At 42.8% G+C, this 18,340-nt stretch overlaps 1 protein-coding gene and 1 long non-coding RNA gene across 3 annotated transcripts; one reads left to right on the top strand and one right to left on the bottom strand.

The window, feature by feature from the left end:
• Positions 1-7,844: 7,844 nt before the first annotated feature.
• On the bottom strand, positions 7,845-12,030 carry LOC120663799 (adenylylsulfatase HINT3-like). Of its 2 annotated transcripts, none has more exons than XM_039942713.1 (7): positions 11,657-12,030; positions 11,389-11,444; positions 9,541-9,598; positions 8,891-8,957; positions 8,717-8,772; positions 8,527-8,580; positions 7,845-8,360 (listed from the first exon to the last, which is right to left on the bottom strand). In XM_039942713.1, exons 1-7 carry the CDS (start codon positions 11,924-11,926, stop codon positions 8,265-8,267), a joined length of 657 nt encoding a protein of 218 aa, XP_039798647.1. In that variant the 5' UTR covers positions 11,927-12,030; the 3' UTR covers positions 7,845-8,264. The 2 variants fall into 2 exon arrangements, with proteins under 2 accessions (XP_039798647.1, XP_039798646.1); XM_039942712.1 differs by having other exon boundaries at positions 7,845-8,393; positions 11,657-12,013.
• Positions 12,031-14,484: 2,454 nt separating this feature from the next.
• Positions 14,485-17,073, top strand: LOC120667339. Its single transcript, XR_005672156.1, has 3 exons — positions 14,485-14,795; positions 15,785-15,863; positions 16,752-17,073. It is a non-coding gene; the product is annotated as an uncharacterized LOC120667339 (long non-coding RNA).
• The last annotated feature ends 1,267 nt before the right edge of the window (positions 17,074-18,340 follow it).

The following is an 18,340-nucleotide window of genomic DNA, read 5'->3' as shown; positions in this document are numbered from 1 at the left end:
ACTATATTTTAATCCGGATACGAATGCGAATGCAAATCTCATCAAATACGAATACAAAACGGATAGTTCGGATGTTCAGCCATCCAGATCCATCCTTCTCCCTCACTCCCGTCCAGCATCCGCAAGATGTTAGAGTGGACGTACGAGCCCGGCGCGGCCACCGATGGATGTGACTGCCGCTTCACCTCATGGAAATGGAATCATGTTTCTGTTTGGTTGTGATAGCACATCTAGTGCTATAAAAAAAAATCTTGCATATATAAAATACTAATGAAGTTTACTTGCAAAATTTTTTCATAAATGAGTACAACTTTGCGCGACGAATCTAATGAGCCTAATTAATTTATGATTGACTATAATAATGCTATTGTAATCATTCTCTAATCATGCGGTCAAAATATCTCATTAAATTCGTCTCGCGAAATAACGCATGGTTGTGGAATTAGTTCTGTAAACTGCCTTTATTTAATACCTCTAATTGATGGTCAAAGTTTGCTATAATAATCTAGCACTACTAAACCAAATATGGCTATATGACAAATATATCCTTCCTTCTCTCCTGCGTCTTTCACCATTCTCCTCAACTCCATGCTGCCATCTTCCTTGGCTCTAGCGGCCCCTATCGGCGGAGCCGCTACTCCCTCCCGTTTCCGTCCTCTTTGCCCCCTCGCCGCCCACCATCCCTCATATTGTCTCCCGTATGTTTCTGTCCTCCTCAGCTCTAATCGGGGATCTATTATATTTTCTAATAAATTACATATCTATGTTATTTTAAAAATAGAGTAAAGTAATCATCTAAACGTGTATCTAAATTACCCGCCCCTACCATTATAATAAAAATCTAAAGTAATCCTCTAATTTTTGTGTAAATTACCCACCAATGCTATTATAAAAATAATACAAATACCCCCTAAATTTGCACATAAATTATCCAATTATCTCATTCTTATTATAAGTTAAATTACTCATAAGTCTGAATTAAAATTATATAACTATAATAAAATATTCAAGCGCACCCATATAAAATTCTGAATTACTATTTCTATCATTATTAATATATTATTTATATAAAAATACTACCCACGATAGCATTTATGTATAATGGAAGAGATAAGAATACCAATACACAAAAACAAAAAGTTCAACTAAATATATATCGAATACATATGGTGGTGTGATGCAAAATAAAATCTATTGTAATTAGATAATGATAAATATATATATTAGAGTATGTGTTAGAATATTTAATAGATAAAAAGGGTATGAGATAAATAACTATAATTATTGATCTCATTCTCATATTAATTTTAATTAATCTGTGTGGGAGCACGAGTTGATAGACTAGTAGTAACAGTAAGGCATTAGTGAGCCTACTACATACATGGGCACCTGGCCAACTCGATCATGAACGACAGGAGGCCGGAATACTGGCGACACACTAACAATGCGTACGATGATGGCCCAAGTAACCCAAAGCCAGGAGAGGCATTGAACAGGGGAAGAGAGAAACCAGGCTGGAACGGACCAGAACATACGAACCTTAGGGCTGTGTTTGGTTATTTCCGTGCACGTTTCCCGAGAAGAGAATCTCGTATGCATGAAGTACTAAATGAAGTATATTTACAAAACTTTTTCAGGGATGAGCGTAACTTTTCGAGACGAATCTAATGACGGTAATTAGTTGATGATTTGCTACAGTGATGCTACAGTAAACATCCTCTAATCACGCGGTCAAAGAACTCATTAGATTCGTCTCGCGGTTTACACGGGGGGTTGTGGAGGTGGTTTTGTAATTAGACTTCATTTGATACTCTAAATTAGTGGTTAAAGATGAAAAAAAATTATATGCAATCCTAACCAAACACGGCCTAGATTGCGAAAGGTTTGTTATGGATGCCTGTCGTTTTGAAGCTTTGCTGCTTTAAGCAGCTAGAGCTTTCTTCACAGAAAGACACTGAGAGTCATTGTTGCAGCCTTGCAGGAAGAGTTTAACTGGATGCAATTGTTAATGTGTTTTGTGTTTCATGGAGTCAGTTGGTTCTTTTTAAAAGGAAATCAGTTGGTTTTTATTGGGGTGTTGTGGAGACTAGTGCGCAGGTAAATAAACTGGCGATCATCTTCGCTCCCCTCCCTGTTTTGTCCTCCTGCGGCACATGCTTGACTTGCTAGTACGTATTTGCTAACCAGTGTATGTTTGATACGCAATTCGACTGAAATAATAGTGCTGTCGTTAAACAGTTGTGCTGTGTAAATCGAGAAACAAATGTTGTGTGCATGTCCACGCTCTCCGTTTCCGTGTTGGCGAAAACAAACTGAACGGTGTCCCTGCTTTCTGCTGCCACCCCTCCCCCTGCAAAACTGTAACCACGGCAAACCAAGTCTCCTTGCTTCTCTATCCAGGTATCTCCTTTATTATTATTACTTTGCTTTGGAATAGATTTAGGCTGTTCCCAATGGGAAATTTTATCATTAATAGAGGGAGTAGCTAGGATTTCTTGATGACATGACATCAAATTTAAGAAGAGAGAGAGAGAAAACTAGATTTGTTTCATCTACTCCCTCTATTTTTGTTTACACGTCTTATTAAGTTGTCCTAAATCAAACTTGGCTAACTTTGACCAAGTCCATAGAAAAATATAGCGACGATTATACTGTCCAACATATACACTATCAACTTATACTCCATGATGGATTCAATGAAATAAATTTTGTATTGCAAATGTTATTATTTTTCTCTATAAGTTTGGTCAAAGTTTGCCAAATTTGACTTAGGACAAACCTAATACGATATGTAAATAAAAACAGAGAGAGTAGATGAAACCGTATGTACTACCTCTGTCCTGAAATGTAAGGCAATTTGGTTTGTCCTAAGTCAAATTATTTCAAATTTAATCAAATTTATAGAAAAAAGTAATAACATTTTGAATGTCAAATGAAAATAATTAGATCTATTATGAAATATATTTTCTTAATTTACTTATTTGATGTGTTAGATGTTAATATTGTTCTCTATAAATTTGGTCAAACTTAGACTACTTTGACTTAGGACAAAACAAAATGACTTATATTTTATGACGGAGGGAGTACATGGATAGCAACTCTGTTGAGTCATAAATAAATTAAATGCTATTTGGAGCCCACCAACATTTTATTTCTTTGTTGCTTACGTGTCTGCCTTGGATTGGAAATATTAATTAATATAAAACACTCTAGTGGGATTAGCCTACACCTTTTTATTTTCTTTTGCCGCAATGTTCTTCATAAAATAACTTGGTTCTGCCCGAATATATATTCTCATGCATGCACATAATTTCAAAATAGAAAAGATCATAGTTTCAACACCGAGTATCGAAATCAAAATCCGATTGCACAGGTGTGTTTGTTTTAATAAAAACTTCAAAACAAGATCTCACACCACTATGTTTTAATGATATAATTTTTTTGAGAGAAAATACTTTTTCGCGTATTCTAATTTGCTTATGATGTTTGCAAAAATTGCTTATGGGTTGACATAATGTTGCTTTTGCATGCCCGAGTTCAGTTAAGTGGATATTGGTGTTCATATTGTGAAGATAGAATGTTTAGTGTCAATAGTGGATAAGGGTAAACAACTTTGTTAGGTAGGTGAATGTTTATCACATGATCAATAATAGACAACTTTAGTAGATCGATTGAGCATTTTAACAAATTGATTTTGGCATTTTTTTCATTGTACATAAGCAATTTATGCGTTTTGAAAAGTATCGTCGAAATATATTCAAGTGGGGTCTTGTTTTGATGGTCTCCTCGAAAGAGATACAGTTGTGCAATCGGAATTTGAATTTGATATATGGTTTAAGAACTACAAATTTTTTAAGTTTTGAGGTCGTTTGCACGTGTTACTATCCTACGGGTGGTGGAGTGTTAACTTAGGCCGCCGTACCATAGCGCAAACGTACGACCATCCGTAATGAAGTCATTACCATATTTTATTGTCCTAGTTGGAGGTGAAGCCGTACCTGCCTTTGTCGCTGCAACACTTGCTTTTGTACCAGAGCAATGAACAACTATTGCAGTCGCCATGCGAGTGCAAGGGGTCCTCTTCGTTCCAGATGACGACACTTGAGCCATCTGAAGGAGCTTGAGCTAAAGGGGATTACATGGTGTGGACGTGGGTGGGGGCTGCTGCAACACATGACGACACTTGAGTTGTTGCAGATTCTTGACTCTGATGAGTTAACCGAGCTACCAATGTGCTTCCGGAGTCTCAAATCCCTCCGGTCTCTGAAAGTGAGCAGATGCTCTTCCATTCGCATGCTGCCCGAATCGCTAGGGGAAGTCCAGTCCCTGCAAAAGTTAACCAGCAAGAGCTGCAAAAGTCTAAGCACCCTTCCCCAATCAATGGTCCATCTTACATCCCTCCGATCTCTGAAAGTGAGCAGACGCTCTGCTATTCGCATGCTTCCCGAATTGCTAGGGGAAGTCCAGTCCCTGCAAAATTTAACCATCAATAGTTGCAAAAGTCTAAGCACCCTTCCCCAATCAATGGTCCATCTTACATCCCTCCGGTATCTGAGAGTGAGCGGATGCTTTGCTATTCGCATGCTGCCCGAATCGCTAGGGGAAGTCCAGTCCCTGCAAAAGATGACCATCAAGAACTGCAAAAGTCTGAGCATCTTTCCCCAATCAATGGCTCATCTTACATCCCTCCGGTCTCTAGAAGTGAGCGGATGCTCTACTATTTGCATGCTGCCCGAATCACTAAGGGAACTCTGGTCCCTGCAAGAGTTGACCATCCAGAGCTGCCGCGCAACCCCGACCAGCATTCTAGAAGTTGTTGTCGACGCATACCGCCAGATGCTACATATAAGTTGCTGCACATTTCATGAATTGCCCGATTGGCTAGGAGAGCTCCGCTGTCTACGAAGACTATCCATTAAAGGGTTCCGGGAGCTGGTTTGCCTTCCCGAATCCATGTGCGGCCTCACCTCCCTTGAAGAGCTCTGGATCAGCGATTGCCCGGGCATCAAATCCTTGCCGGAGTGGATAAAGGGCCTCACCTCTCTATGGAACTTGGAGATCTTGAGTTGCCCTGTTCTGAAGAGGCGGTGCGAGAGAGGAAAGGGGGAGGACTGGCACCTCATCTCCCACGCAGGGTTTACAAAACCGACTGGTCCGGTCAAACTGTCGACCTCCGGTAGCGGTTTACCGGACCGGTTTGACCGGAAACCGGTGGAAACTGGTTGGATTCAAATCCAAATCCAAATTTAAAAGCACATGTGTAACCGGTTCCGACCGGTATACCGACCGGTTTGACAGGTTTACCGGTGTTTTAACCAAAAAATCTGACGGTTTAAAAGTGGTTTCCAGGTTTGACCGGTTTACCGGCCGATTTGACCGGTTTACCGGTCGCCATATGCGGTGGGCCTTAATGGGCCGGCCCATTTTTTCTTTTTCTTTTTTGATTTAACTTCATATGCCCGCAAACTATACTAAATGGACGAATTTTTGAGAAAATTTGACACCATTAGATTCGTCGCACCTTGAAGTATTTTTTGGGAATTTTTCATTTTTTTTGAATTCAAATTTGAATTTTAAATTTAGACCGATTTGGTACCGGCCCAAACCGAAACTGGGCCGGACCGGTTTGACTGGTAACCGATCAAACCGGACCGGTTCCCACCGGTTTGGTTAACCCTGCTCCCACGTCCCTTATCTGAGCATCTTTTAAAGCGTCTGCCCACTAGCGCTTATCAGGTGAGTTTCTCATACTATTTTAACCCAGTGATGAGAGAACCTTTTTGTGTGTTACATTAACCGTGGAACCTATTTTCCAATTATTTTTACTTATTTGGAAATTGTTCCAACTCGAGTTAGGAGCTACGCTCATAGAATCTGCTCTTCTGTGGGCATCCAAATTACAATCTGATCCTGTGGGTGTACTTAATTTGTTGCTATTTTTCATGTGAAACAGAATTCTAAGCAGTTATCATGTTTAGTATTTGCACTATTGCTGCTGGACATGTCAAAAGGAGAAGATAAAAACTTTTTTTCTTTGTTCATTGAACGATTTAACTGATGGAGCACTCCCGGATTATTGCAGGTCTGATCCGCGTGAGGTCCTTGACCAGCCCAGCCAGTAAAGATCAATCGATGTCTATGGCTGAAAATTGAAAGCAGGTGAACTTGTGGCTAATGCAAGCAAATATGCGCACCTCTTCTGGCGCTACAAATACCTTACGGAGAGCAATCAACAAGTGATATATCAAGTAACAAGTGAACAACCCAAAAGCTACGAAGCTTCCTTGATTGCGCTCAATCGAGCTGCTACAATTTTTCAGTTGCTGCCTGATACCATGAAGGGGTTTGCTGAATTGCAGCGCTGTTTTCTCAAGCACATTACTCTGCATTATCAGATTCAACAACACGTCTACTAGATTCAGGACAAAGCAAACGTTGTGTTTCCTTTCGCCTATGGGGATTGGATTGTGGGTCTCATTCAACATGTCGATCTAATACATTGCGGTTACCTTCTGATGTTTCTCAGACTATACCGTTATGATTGCACACCTTGTGTTTGTTACTATTTCCCGTCCCAGTAGGTGTTGCATTGTCATTTTGCCTACACGAATATGTCATTTCTAATACTGACACTACTTTCATAAATAAAGTTTTGCAACAACATATATATTCCCTCCTCTTGGCCCACCGGCAGCACGACCCAACATGAAACATGATTCACACCTTTCAGTTCAGTTGGAAAGCTACTACACTCATCTACGGTCCAATCCGTTAAATAGGCTTTCCACAAAATTGTTGACCTCTCCTCAAAATTTATGCCCGAACGTTACAAAGGAAAATTATCTTTGCATCCACTAAACTTATTACTTACACTGCATTAATAAGAAACTCACAGTCTGATACAAATACTGTTATGCACGCGCCATGCACTAGTTTCTATATGTTATTCTGGCAGGGCTCCATGGCCGCTCAACGTATCCGCGTCATCCTGCAATTTGTAATTCCTATGATTTATTGCCTACAGTGGTGATCTTGTTTGTGGGCAGCTCCTTTCTTACCATGCAGCCTCACGTTCACATTCTGTGCCTGGGCTGCTCCGCTCCTTGCCATCGCAGGTCAGCAAAGGAAGACGCGGCTGCCATTTCTTCGCCCTCTCGTCTCCCAGGTCAAAAAGTAGCTGGCGCGACTATGGAAAAAGTTCATTTTCGACCATTGAACTTTAGGCTTGATTTGGTTTTGACCATCGAACTCTAAAATTGGGTAACTTCGACCATTCAACTATTAAAACTGTTTACATTTGACCATCCGGTGGTTTTACTGACATGGACGCCGCGTGGAGGTAAGGTCCACTTGTCAGCGTTACCCCCCTCTCTCTTCTCTCACTCTCTCTCTTTCTCTCTCCTGTCTCATCTCTCTCCTCCCTTCATACGGCCGGCGGGCAACAGAAATGTGACATCAGAAAGCAATAACGAGGAGCATCTGCGGTTTTCGTTCACTTTTGCATTTTGGCTGTCTTTCTTTACTACCTACTGTCCATTGTACTCAATTGTCCATGAATTTCTTACGAATGGGTGGGCTTGATATTATCCAGCACACTGTTATTCTTTCTCTGCAGCACGATTTGTTAGGGTTGTGTTCCAATCTCAATATCTTCTGATAAATTTCAACCATTCATATGCATCATTGATTTCTTCTGCCATAGAAGAAATACCACAAATCCTGCAATTATCGAATCCCACAGCAATGCGTGGGGTTTCACCAAGTTTTAAACAAGGCGCAGGCACTTGGAATTCCAATGATCACAGATAGAGAATATTTGCACAGTGACCTACAGTCTCATCTGCTTCAGAGAGAAAAATGGCTAGTGATTCAATTCTCGACCATATGTACTCATTCATATATCCATGAGATCATAACATCTGTGCATGAAACCACCATCTATGCCCGGTACAGGCTTTGCCGGTTCTGTGTTCTAACTTAGTCACACCCCACAATCTGAAGCCTACCAAGGTTAAGAAACCAAATCTTTACAGCTCTTTGCAAGATGCTTTCCGATCACTACCCCGCACCAACTATGACCTTAAGATCTACCGCTTTTGCCTCTTCTACGACGAGTACTTTTGTCAGTTACTACCAAAATTTCAAGGCGTGACTGAGATGAAGCTGTACATCAATTCATCTCCCAGCAATATTCTTCAAGCTGAATGAGATGGTAAAGAAAAATTGCTTGTTGAATTGGTTATCTACAGTCTTGTTGAGTTCTTTCAGAATCCCTTTGGTGCAGATGACGTTACAGTACTGTAGTCTTCAGGGGAAGAAGAGAGCACTTCCTTGATGCTGCTAACAAGATCCTTAGTTTCCTGGCCATGCGAGATAGGGTTCCTTGAGTAGGTCTGTGGAAATGTTCACATGTCCAGTGCATCAATAAAAACATATGTGAGAAAGTGCCCTCATAATAGGAGCACAAAGGCTACATATTTTTACAATTACTTAGACATAAAAGGAGGCAGACAAATTTCTCATTACCTCTGAAGACCACAGGTTATCATCTTTGCTACGGGGAATGATGTGGACATGAGTCTGCAAAAAAATCTCTATTGAAAAACTTGGTATAGACAGATTCTCAATGCTGAATAGCTAGTAGCTAATAGTAACAATATATTTCTTAAAAGTCAGATAGTTAAAAATTCTGTAGCAAGCATGTCATATTACTCACATGAAAAATAACCTGCCCTGCCTTCTCTCCATTGTTGATTAGCACATTGAATGCATCTGCATAACAAAGATACTATTAGAGTCTATTAGCAGGGGGCAGTGTGAATGCTAGCTAATTGTCCCAATAATTTACAGGCTATAAAACAAGAGGCCAATAAAGTTGTGATTTACCTACCACATTGAGTAGCCTTCATTATTGCAGTACCCAGGAGTGGCAGTTTAGAGCAGATAGCTGCTAGTACCTGAATTTAAATAACAAAGGATTAATCTACATAACTCCCCAACAATGCAATTGCACTGAAATGAATAAGCAGCACTTCTTAATTACAAAATAAAGCATGTAACATGAAAAATATAGTGAAGCGTTAGATAAATTTAATATGTAGCTGTGATAACTGATAAACAAGAGTCATAGAGCCACAACACGCACATTATTATGTATAATTTATTATAAGATAGTTTCTACATATAGAAATGCATAACAGTATATAAGTTATTTCATATTCAGAATGGTCATATGCCAAAAGTAAAAAAAAAGGATCAAATTCCAAAAAGTGGAGCAATGCGGTGATAATCGACCATGAAGAGTACAATGCCTATCGAAGCCATTCAGGTTATTACCGAAGAGTGACGATTGCCCTAACAAATAATTTAGAACTGATACACAACTCTCCTGCGTATTCCAGATTAAAAAAAAAAGAAAAAGGAATTAAGAATACAATGTAATACAAATAGCAATTAGGATGTTGCACCCAAAAAGTAACTTATCCAATCAACCGCATAACAAAAAAGCTACTCTATGTTTCTGTGATAACCAAAACTTACTGTTGGTGGTGTTGTTTGCAGTGATGGATAGTGGCTTTTCGGAATGATCAGGGAATGCCTACAGTGGAATACAAAATAAATGATCATTAATTAAGAGTATGCATTATGATGTGATGATATTTAATTACAAATGACATTATGGCAATGCAGTAGGAGCAGGGGATAAGACTAGTAATAGTAATTGAAGGAACAATTAAGAAAGTGTTAAGCAGGCAACTTAAATGTGCTACCCAGCATTGCCACATCAGCACCAGAAAACCCTTTGGCATGCTCTTAAACTCTTATAATAGGGGAAATAAACAGCGTTAGCTAATACAAAAAAAATTATGCTGTAAACCACTACTAAAATGGATTCATTTCTGCAGTCAAGATTGATGTAATGCCGATTCCAACGCTAGAGATATGCTTCTCCATGCTAGTTAATTCAAAAAGACATCATGGTTCCTTAAATACACTATAATAATGTTACAATATTTTGCAATACAACGGAAACTGGATGATAAAAAAGCCACCAAAAGACATGTCACCAAAAGAAGAATTGATGTCTACATGCATTGGCAGACGCTCTCGTGGGCTGCTGGCTAGTGGAGCTCGCTCTCAGCCAGCAGACCCGGGTTCGAGCCCTGCTTTCTTCTAAGTGCAATGCGGGGAGGCAGTCTGCCTCTTCCGTCTCGTTTTTTTTTTATGTCCACATGCATTGAAATGCTCATTACACAGATAATGAGATAATATAGAAGTTTAGCTATAAAAAAACTGCTACTGAGCTACCCATTTTAAAAAGGGTGCCACTGGTAGCTGAGAACATATCTGAGCTGATCAATACTACAGTGCCGTATGAGGTCACAGGCAATCATAGGACCACAGCACTCCAACTTACAGGCTCACGAAATAAGCAGTTTTTCAGGACTAACAATTGCACAGATTTCAAATCTCATATAAATCATCTGGTGCATGAATCGAAGGTCAAACTGAGGGATGAAAAATGCTATTTACATTTTCTTAAAAAAATGATGACAAGCAAAAAAAAAAAACAGCAGAGATGTCTAGATCCAATAAGGTGGCATACCCAGTTTTCATTGTTTCACATTTTTACAGCTGAAAGTACAGTATTTATGAATATGATCTATCCAAAGACTGAATATTAAACATTCAGTTCAGACATATAGCAGTTACATTTCCCTTTCTTGGCGTTAATTATGTCATTCACTCATCCTAGTGCAGAAACTTGAATATCTGATGGCCTACTGAATGCATAAGAATCTCCAGCAAGGCTGCAACCAAACAATACTTGGACCTAATAATGTGAACCGAGTGCAAAGTCTTCAATATCTCGTAATACCATGAGTATCCACATCTAAGTACAGCCTAACAGATGAACATGTCCGGATGGTTAAACTGCAACTGAATTACTGAAGTGTGGAAAAACCAAAAAAAAAATCTCATAACAAGGATCACGTACTACCATACTATCTAGAGCCAATTGCACAAACAAAAAGACCAAACTACCATTGCACTGGGAAATTATCCCCTCTTAGCCTTGAATGTGCACAATATGCCATAATTTAAAAAAAATATTTGCCAATTCACATTAATCAAGCATGCAAACTTAGTAATAAAAAATTTGGTGCACACAAATAACAAAAGCTCCACGTGCTGCAGCTGCACTCAAGTAAAATCGAAAGACGGGAGGAGAAATTCACATTTCACACATGCCTATATCGTGTCAACTCGTGGGCGAACGGTGTGAACCACCACTTCAAATAACTCAACGAAATTAATTAAGCACACTAATGAGAGAATCGAAGTAATGGTAGAGCTGACAAGCGAGAAGCGCGTTAAAACCCTTACCCAGTTGTTAGTGGTTTAACATCCAGGATGCACACGCACTCATCATCCTCGTAGAGCTGCAAAAATGCAGCACGCAACAAACCGAATTCGTCAATACTCAATAGGCAGGCAACCGGTTCATCAACACCCGACGCACGCACCCACCACGAGAGCAAATTCAAAGCCGCTACTCCACGATCTGGGCTGGGGAAAACCAGGGAAAGCAGAGAGCGCCTCGCGTGGCGACGCGATTGCAAGCAGAGCGGCTGAGCGAGTCGGGAAAACAAACCTTGAAGGCCGGTGCGGCGCCCGCGACGATGTTGCAGAACACACAGTGTCCGCCTCCAGAGGACCTGCTTCCTCCGGCGGCGCAGGGGGAAGCAGAGAGCCCCGCCTCGGCCTCGGCCTCGGCCTCCGCCGCGGCCGCGGTCCCGTGGCGCTCGGCGCTGGCGAGGCGGATGGTGGCGCGCGGGGCCTCGCGGGTCGGGCGGAAGTGGGAGAGGAGCACGGCGAGGCGCCGCTCCGGCGCGGGCGCAGACGAGCCCGGCGGCGGCGGCATCTGGGTGACGCGAGGAGGCGGCGGTGGCTGGCGCGCGGGCTGGCGGGCGGGGGCTTTGGAGTTCGGGCGCGGTGGCGTGGGGTGGGAGGGAGAGGAAGAGGACAAATCAAAAGGAGTGGGGGGGAGAGATGAGATGAGCGAGGGTCGTGGTCGCTTGCTTGTGTGGTCGCTGCGTTTTATCCGGAGGTGTGGGCTCCGCTGGAGTTTACCTGACCGACATGTAGGGCAACTTCACCTGGGGACCCACAAATCAGATGGTTCTGGCCTCTGGGCGGCAGGGGGTCCCCCATGCCAATGTGCGTGCTGGGCTGCTGGTGGGAGGAGGCGCCTGTGCTCCTGTGCGGTGGGCCACCACTGACGTAGGGGTCCAGCCTCCGTATCGGGCCTACCTGTCGGTGCTCGTCAGCCGCGCGCGAACACGTGGTTTCCATCCACAGACAAGGGGGTGTGTTTAGATCACTATGTTAAAAAATTTATTGAAAGAGAATTTTATTAATTTGAAGTATTAAATAAAGTCTATTTATAATTTTTTTTATAAATGGATTGTAAATCGCGAGACGAATCTAATGAGCCTAATTAATTCATGATTACGCTCTAAATAATAGATGATTACTGTAGCATCACGGTTGAAAATCATGAATTAATTAGCACCATTAGATTCATCTCGCGATTTACAATCTATCCGTACAAAAAATTTATAAATAAATTTTATTTAATACTCTATGTATGTGTCCAAACATTCGATGTGATATTTTTGCGTGTAAAATTTTGGAATCTAAATCCACCCTAGGCGTTGTGGAGCCCAGTGGTAAGTGGGTTGTTAAAGAGGGGAAGAGGCGGTTGTGAAGCAAGCTGACAGGTGTGGTCCATGTTTGGCCTATTTGGCGGCTCTAGTAAACAACAGGTGATCTTGACTCAACTGAGGTCACTAAGAGCATCTTCAAAGATTAGGTATAATATTAACTAAATTTAGAGTTCGTGAGACATGTAAAAAAAAAAAGCTTCCTAAATGATAGGCCACTCCAACAGACTCTCAAAAACACACTCTATCTTCACTAGGCCAGTCCCGTTGTCATCTTCCTTGCCTCCTCTCCCGTGGAGCACAGTGAGCAGCAGCTTCTCTCCCTGCGATGCGTCCCAGCGCTACCTTCTCCTTCCTCCATCTCCCCTAGCCTGGCGTGCGCGGCCAGCTGCGGCAAGGGCGGTGCGCGGCCACCATGGCATGCGGCAAGGGTCACGGTGGCACGCCATGGCCCCGGCTCGGCCATGGTGCGGCGGCGCGCGGCTCCCGACGGCTGCGAGGCGGGGGCAGCGCGGCCGGGCGAAGCCGGCGTGCACGGCGGCGCGGCACAGGGCGGCGCGCGTGCAGCCAGCGGTGAGCACAGCAGCTGCAGTTGGTCGGCCACGGCGGCGCGGTGGCGTTCCGGCACCAGCGATGCTGGAACGAATGGGGAAAGGGGCTAGGGAGATTTGGTGCTCACCACGAACCCATTTTGGGGGTCGATTCGAGCGGAGGAATGCCGGAGAGGCGGATCGACGTGTAGGGGAAAAAGCTCGACCGGCACCAATGGTGGCCGGTGGTGGCTGGGTCGATTCCGGCCGATTCGGTCGGGGCGGAGCGAGAGTGCGGGAGGGCGGAAGAGGCGCGTGCGGATCAAGATGCCGAGTCTGCCCGCCTCGGTACACATTGCGAGTGAGGGCCGGCAGATGCAGAGTGGGATACCGAGATGATGAGGATGGAGAGATTGTTGGGCGCCGGTTTCTACAAAATTTATCTAATTTAACCTATTCCATGGGAGATACAGAGGCTGTTGGAGATGCTCTAACTGCTGATTTAGATTGCTTTCAGTGTGGCTTCGTTTACACCCTTGACCCTTCGCAAGAAAAAAAAAAGAATCCACGTTCCTCGCTCTCGTTCCATCACGACCTTTTCTTGTATTTTATTTTTATAAATCTGTTTTACTTTTGGACTGAATGTTAAAAAAAATAACAGCAAAGTGGCGCATATATGAAGTTACATAATGGTTCACTAGCTCCTTTCCCCCAATGATTCTCTGGCTAACATAATTCTACCATTTTAATTCCATTTTAGATTATTGGGCATAAGATGGGAGCTGGTACTGCAGCAATCTTATAACATATATAGATGCTAAAGTGAGGACAATGCGGTATCATCGTCGTCATGTATTGCCTTTGGACCGCGTAGGCCATCACATGCCGAGGTACATCACATGTCGGCGGTTACGGCCGCAGCGACCACCGCGTGCCACCGCCTGCGCTACGCCGACGAGGTCCGGGAGGAGGCCAAGGCTGCGCACAACGCCGGCGAACGGCGCACGGCTGCGTGGGATTTGTCATTAAAATGCGGGCGTGCGGCATCGCCCCGGCAATGTTCTGGTGCCGCTGGATGGCAGGGACCACCCATTTCGGCGAGCGTAGATACACGCCTCGAGATAAGTGATATTTGCTTGCGTGGCCGGAGAGAGAGTGTTAAACAACGCTGACATGGCTGGACGTGGAGTGATTAGAGCTGCCAGTCAAACATATACTAGGATCCGTGTTCACACGACGTTCCCATTTTCATCATCTTCCCTCTTCCGCTCTTCGGCTCTTCCTTCTACGGCACACCAGAGGAAAAAAAAGGGGTAAAACAAGGAATCTGCTGCAGCAGTGATGGTGGTGGCGGAGGTGGTTCCCGGCAGCCGTTGCAGCGCCGGTCCCGAGCAGCCAGCGGCCGCCGTTGCCCCTGTCGGAGCCACCCCTCGCCATGACGGTCTCCAAGGTGCACGGCCACCAGCGACATGCTCATCCGCCCGGAGCTCCATGCTGGGCCAAGAACATGGAGAGCCATCTGCAACCGCGACCCCGGGTACCCTCCCTCTCTTCTCTCACCCCGATCCTACCCAGATTCCGCCCGTTACGGCCGAGGATTCGATGTTGTCGTGCTGTCAGATTTGATGCATTCGGTGCCTGATCTTCCCGGCGAGGGGGTTGTGACGGCCGTCTTCATGTGGCCTTGTTTTCGTGGTTAAATGTATTTTTGTATCGCGAGAAGGCGTGATTTCGCCATTCTGGAAATGGTGGCAGGCTAATTTGAGGGTGATGATGCCAAACTGTTGAATGCTTCAATTATTAGGATGTAATCGGGCCGGTTGCCTGCCCAGGATCATGGGTCGCGGGCGCTGAATCTGGTTTCTATCTACGATCAATTACCATTCTAATCCCCTAAGGACGATTAGAGTAGTTTCTCCAGTGTCAGCGTTGAATGACAATTGGAGAATTCATAATTACCGGTCGCTGCTCGTTCATGCCTTGTTCTTCATTGCTTGATTGGGTGAGGCAACAAGACCACATTATACATTTATATTGTTCTGAAGTAGAGGGGGCCCTTTGCATCCTATGTAGCTTTGATTTGCCAGACTGGTATAAACATTGACTCGTTTTTATCCCGTCAATTGTCTATGTACAGGCAGCAAAATGAACCAAACTGTCAATTTTACAATGACCAAAGTTAGTAATTAGCTAGTGGCTGTCGCTAGTCAGGAAACCGTTGGTGGTCCAGTACAAGTCAAATGGTTTGGTCGACATACGAAATTTTTTATATGTCTGTTTTGAGGCTAGAAATCTGCTGCCAAGCAATTTAACCATATATGAGTGTAATTTGTTTTATTTGGTTTGTGGTGAGTGATTGTGACTCCATGTCAAATAGTACACCTGACTCAAACAAATAATCTGACATGTAGGATTCTAGCATACATACATGTACTTTTTTCTCATAAAAACAATAGAATTCATTTATTTCCGTTGGTGTTCTACTATCTGTTAATTATTGATGCTTCATGTCATTCTTTGTAACAGGGAATCAAAAGATGTTGTGAAGGTGCTAAAAAAATGAATTGGACACAAAAATCCAAATGTCCACCTCCTTGCACTTACAGTGAGTATCTTCACCTTATCATCTACTTCAAAATGCAGTGGGCTATTGGTAACTGTTATTTTAAGATATTTTTGTTTTATATGATGCTTCTAAAATCAAACCCTGCCTCTCTGTTGTCTTATACATTTGCATTTTTTTCTGATTTCAGAAACATCGCACTTTATATTTCCATCCTTTATCCTGAGTTTCATGGCTACCTAGTCCTAGTTACTCTCGTGTAATCATCATACTCATGAATCCTGCAACACCATCAGCATTTGTCCTGTGTTTCATGGCTCATTTCTTTTTAAAATTGCATATATATATATGGTGTTCTTTATTAAGAGGTTTTTTAAATGATGTAGGCAGTTGGGTCACTGTATAATGAGATTAGTGTGTGTTACCTTTGACAGTGGCATTATTAGTATTATATTTGATGTGAACTCCATTGTTGTATGTATGTTGGAAGTAGCAAAGGAGTAGCTTTGTTTGCTCTGATCTAACTGAACCAGGTAACTGTGTTAATGTGCATCTCAGATTTTAAGCAGCTGCTTTTAAATTTTGTTGCACATATGAGGGTCTGTATTTTGTTGTTGTTTTTTTTGCTGTCTAGGTGGTTTCATGGAGTCGAGTGATCTTTGGAGTTGGAGGAAGTAGGAAAGGGAAATGTTTCCATCCTGGGGAAATCTTCATTTGCTAGCAGTATGAAGTGGCAGCCTTAGGGTATCATTGATGGAGGATTAGTGCATGTGTCTGATCTTGCTGCAGGGAAGGATTGTTTTTCTGCATGTATCTATGGCCATGCTGACAAGGGAACTTATGATTGTGGGTTCTCTAGGAGTGACGAACTGGATGTGTGCAATGCAGAGGTTAGATTGTCTGATGGTCTGCCTATGCTACCTGATGCAGGAATGACTCAAATGCTGGACTGTAACAATGGGTCACCACTGGTGAAGCAGGCATCGAAAAGATTGCAGTTTTGTTGCATTGGGGTCTACATTTGCCGGTGATTGTTGCTGGTTTGGAGGGGGGTGCGTGGTGATGGAGATGGGACATTTGTGAGCAGGTTATGGGATTTGGTTTTGTTCTTATGGAGAGGCTGTGTTGCAGCGTTGTATTAACACTAGTCGTATCGAGGAAATGTAAGTTTATATTTTATCATGACAAGAAGGTGAACCTGTGTAAACTTGTATATGTATTCAGTTTAATATATTCTAAAGTTAGCCCACCATGTGGTTGTGACCAATGGAACTGGTATTTGAATGTGATATCCTTATATGTCCATGAAAAAGCAGTAACTTACACGATCATGTTTTGGTGGTACATAATAATTGGTATTGGCAGATGTACATAGATTTGTCAATGGTTGACAACACGTATACATGCTTTTTAATTATTTTGTAGCGTGGTTTTTGAGAAGTTTTTCTATCCAATTGTCAAGTGAATGATTGGATCATTCCCCGTGTTATGCCATATATACAATTGATTCTACATCGGTCAGGAATGTATCAAATAAACTGCAACATGATAGCAACTCCTAACAGAACAAGTTTCATTCACGATACAGCAATGTCGAATTGAGTAGAATGGCGGACAGTACAAGTCAAGTACATGCATAGCAGTCCTAAAGGTTAATCAACACATGTACTTGCATAATGTTGATGGGCTAGTCAATAACATAAATATGGTTCTGATAGACAGTATTTTGGGCCTTGTTATGTCTGATCTTCCATTTATACTGATATAAGTGGGACAGGTCACGTGTATAGAATGTCTGAAATTGACCGCCTCTTCTTAGTGGGAGGGTTCTCTTCATCTAACCACTCCGCAACTAAAGCTGATGCGGAGTTTGCTGTTTTATTGCTAGATCTTTTTCTGCTTGCGAGCCAAGATTGTAGGCCAGTGTTTGGCGGCCTGCCGCCAAGCATGGTCCGAGGTGGGCATGCTGTTGGGCGCACTTCGGTGATGGCTGGTGTTGATGTATTTGTGATATTTGCAAGGGCTGGTTCCAAAGGTGGATTCGTAGAGTCTTTCATTGCTTCCATAGCTTGATGGAATGCTGTCTCGCTCAACGTGGCTTCCTTGTTGGCAATTTCGAAAACTCTAGTGAGTAGGAGTTTCTTGCGCATATTGTCGTTATGAGCAGCCATGGTCGCCTTCTGTGTCTACTGAGAGCGAATGCTCTAAACCATCCTTTGTCCATCTTCTCATTATGTTTCCAGCAGGTATCTCCGGCCTGTCTAGGTGTACAAGTACCTACCAATTTTTTGGGAAGCAATGATAATGTATTTGCTTATCTTTAATGGACAAATCACTTTGCAGATGATTGAATTTTCAAATGGATTAATTACCTTAAGTGCATGACGGCAAAGCATCCCCATATGCTCAAACAGGCCACATTGGCATGTTATCTTGGATGTGCCTTGCAATGTGAGGGTGAATTGGGTTGTAGCTTCCTCAATGTCTTGTTTTGTATCAGTCACGAGATATTCAGATTC

This window comes from Panicum virgatum, chromosome 3N, assembly GCF_016808335.1.
Source record: "Panicum virgatum strain AP13 chromosome 3N, P.virgatum_v5, whole genome shotgun sequence".
In the NCBI taxonomy this organism is placed as follows: Eukaryota; Viridiplantae; Streptophyta; class Magnoliopsida; order Poales; family Poaceae; genus Panicum; species Panicum virgatum.
The sequence above is the reverse complement of the archived record's forward strand: the minus strand, read 5'-3'. Positions and strand labels throughout refer to the sequence as shown.

Excerpts from the sequence above, each read along its gene's own strand:
- LOC120663799 (XM_039942712.1), bottom strand. The coding sequence starts at position 11,926 with ATGCCGCCGCCGCCGGGCTCGTCTGCGCCCGCGCCGGAGCGGCGCCTC. Across the intron at positions 8,958-9,540 it reads TGCAAACAACACCACCAACA|GTACTAGCAGCTATCTGCTC; the intron begins GTAAGTTTTGGT and ends ATTTAAATTCAG. Across the intron at positions 8,581-8,716 it reads CAGGGCAGGTTATTTTTCAT|ACTCATGTCCACATCATTCC; the intron begins GTGAGTAATATG and ends ATTTTTTTGCAG.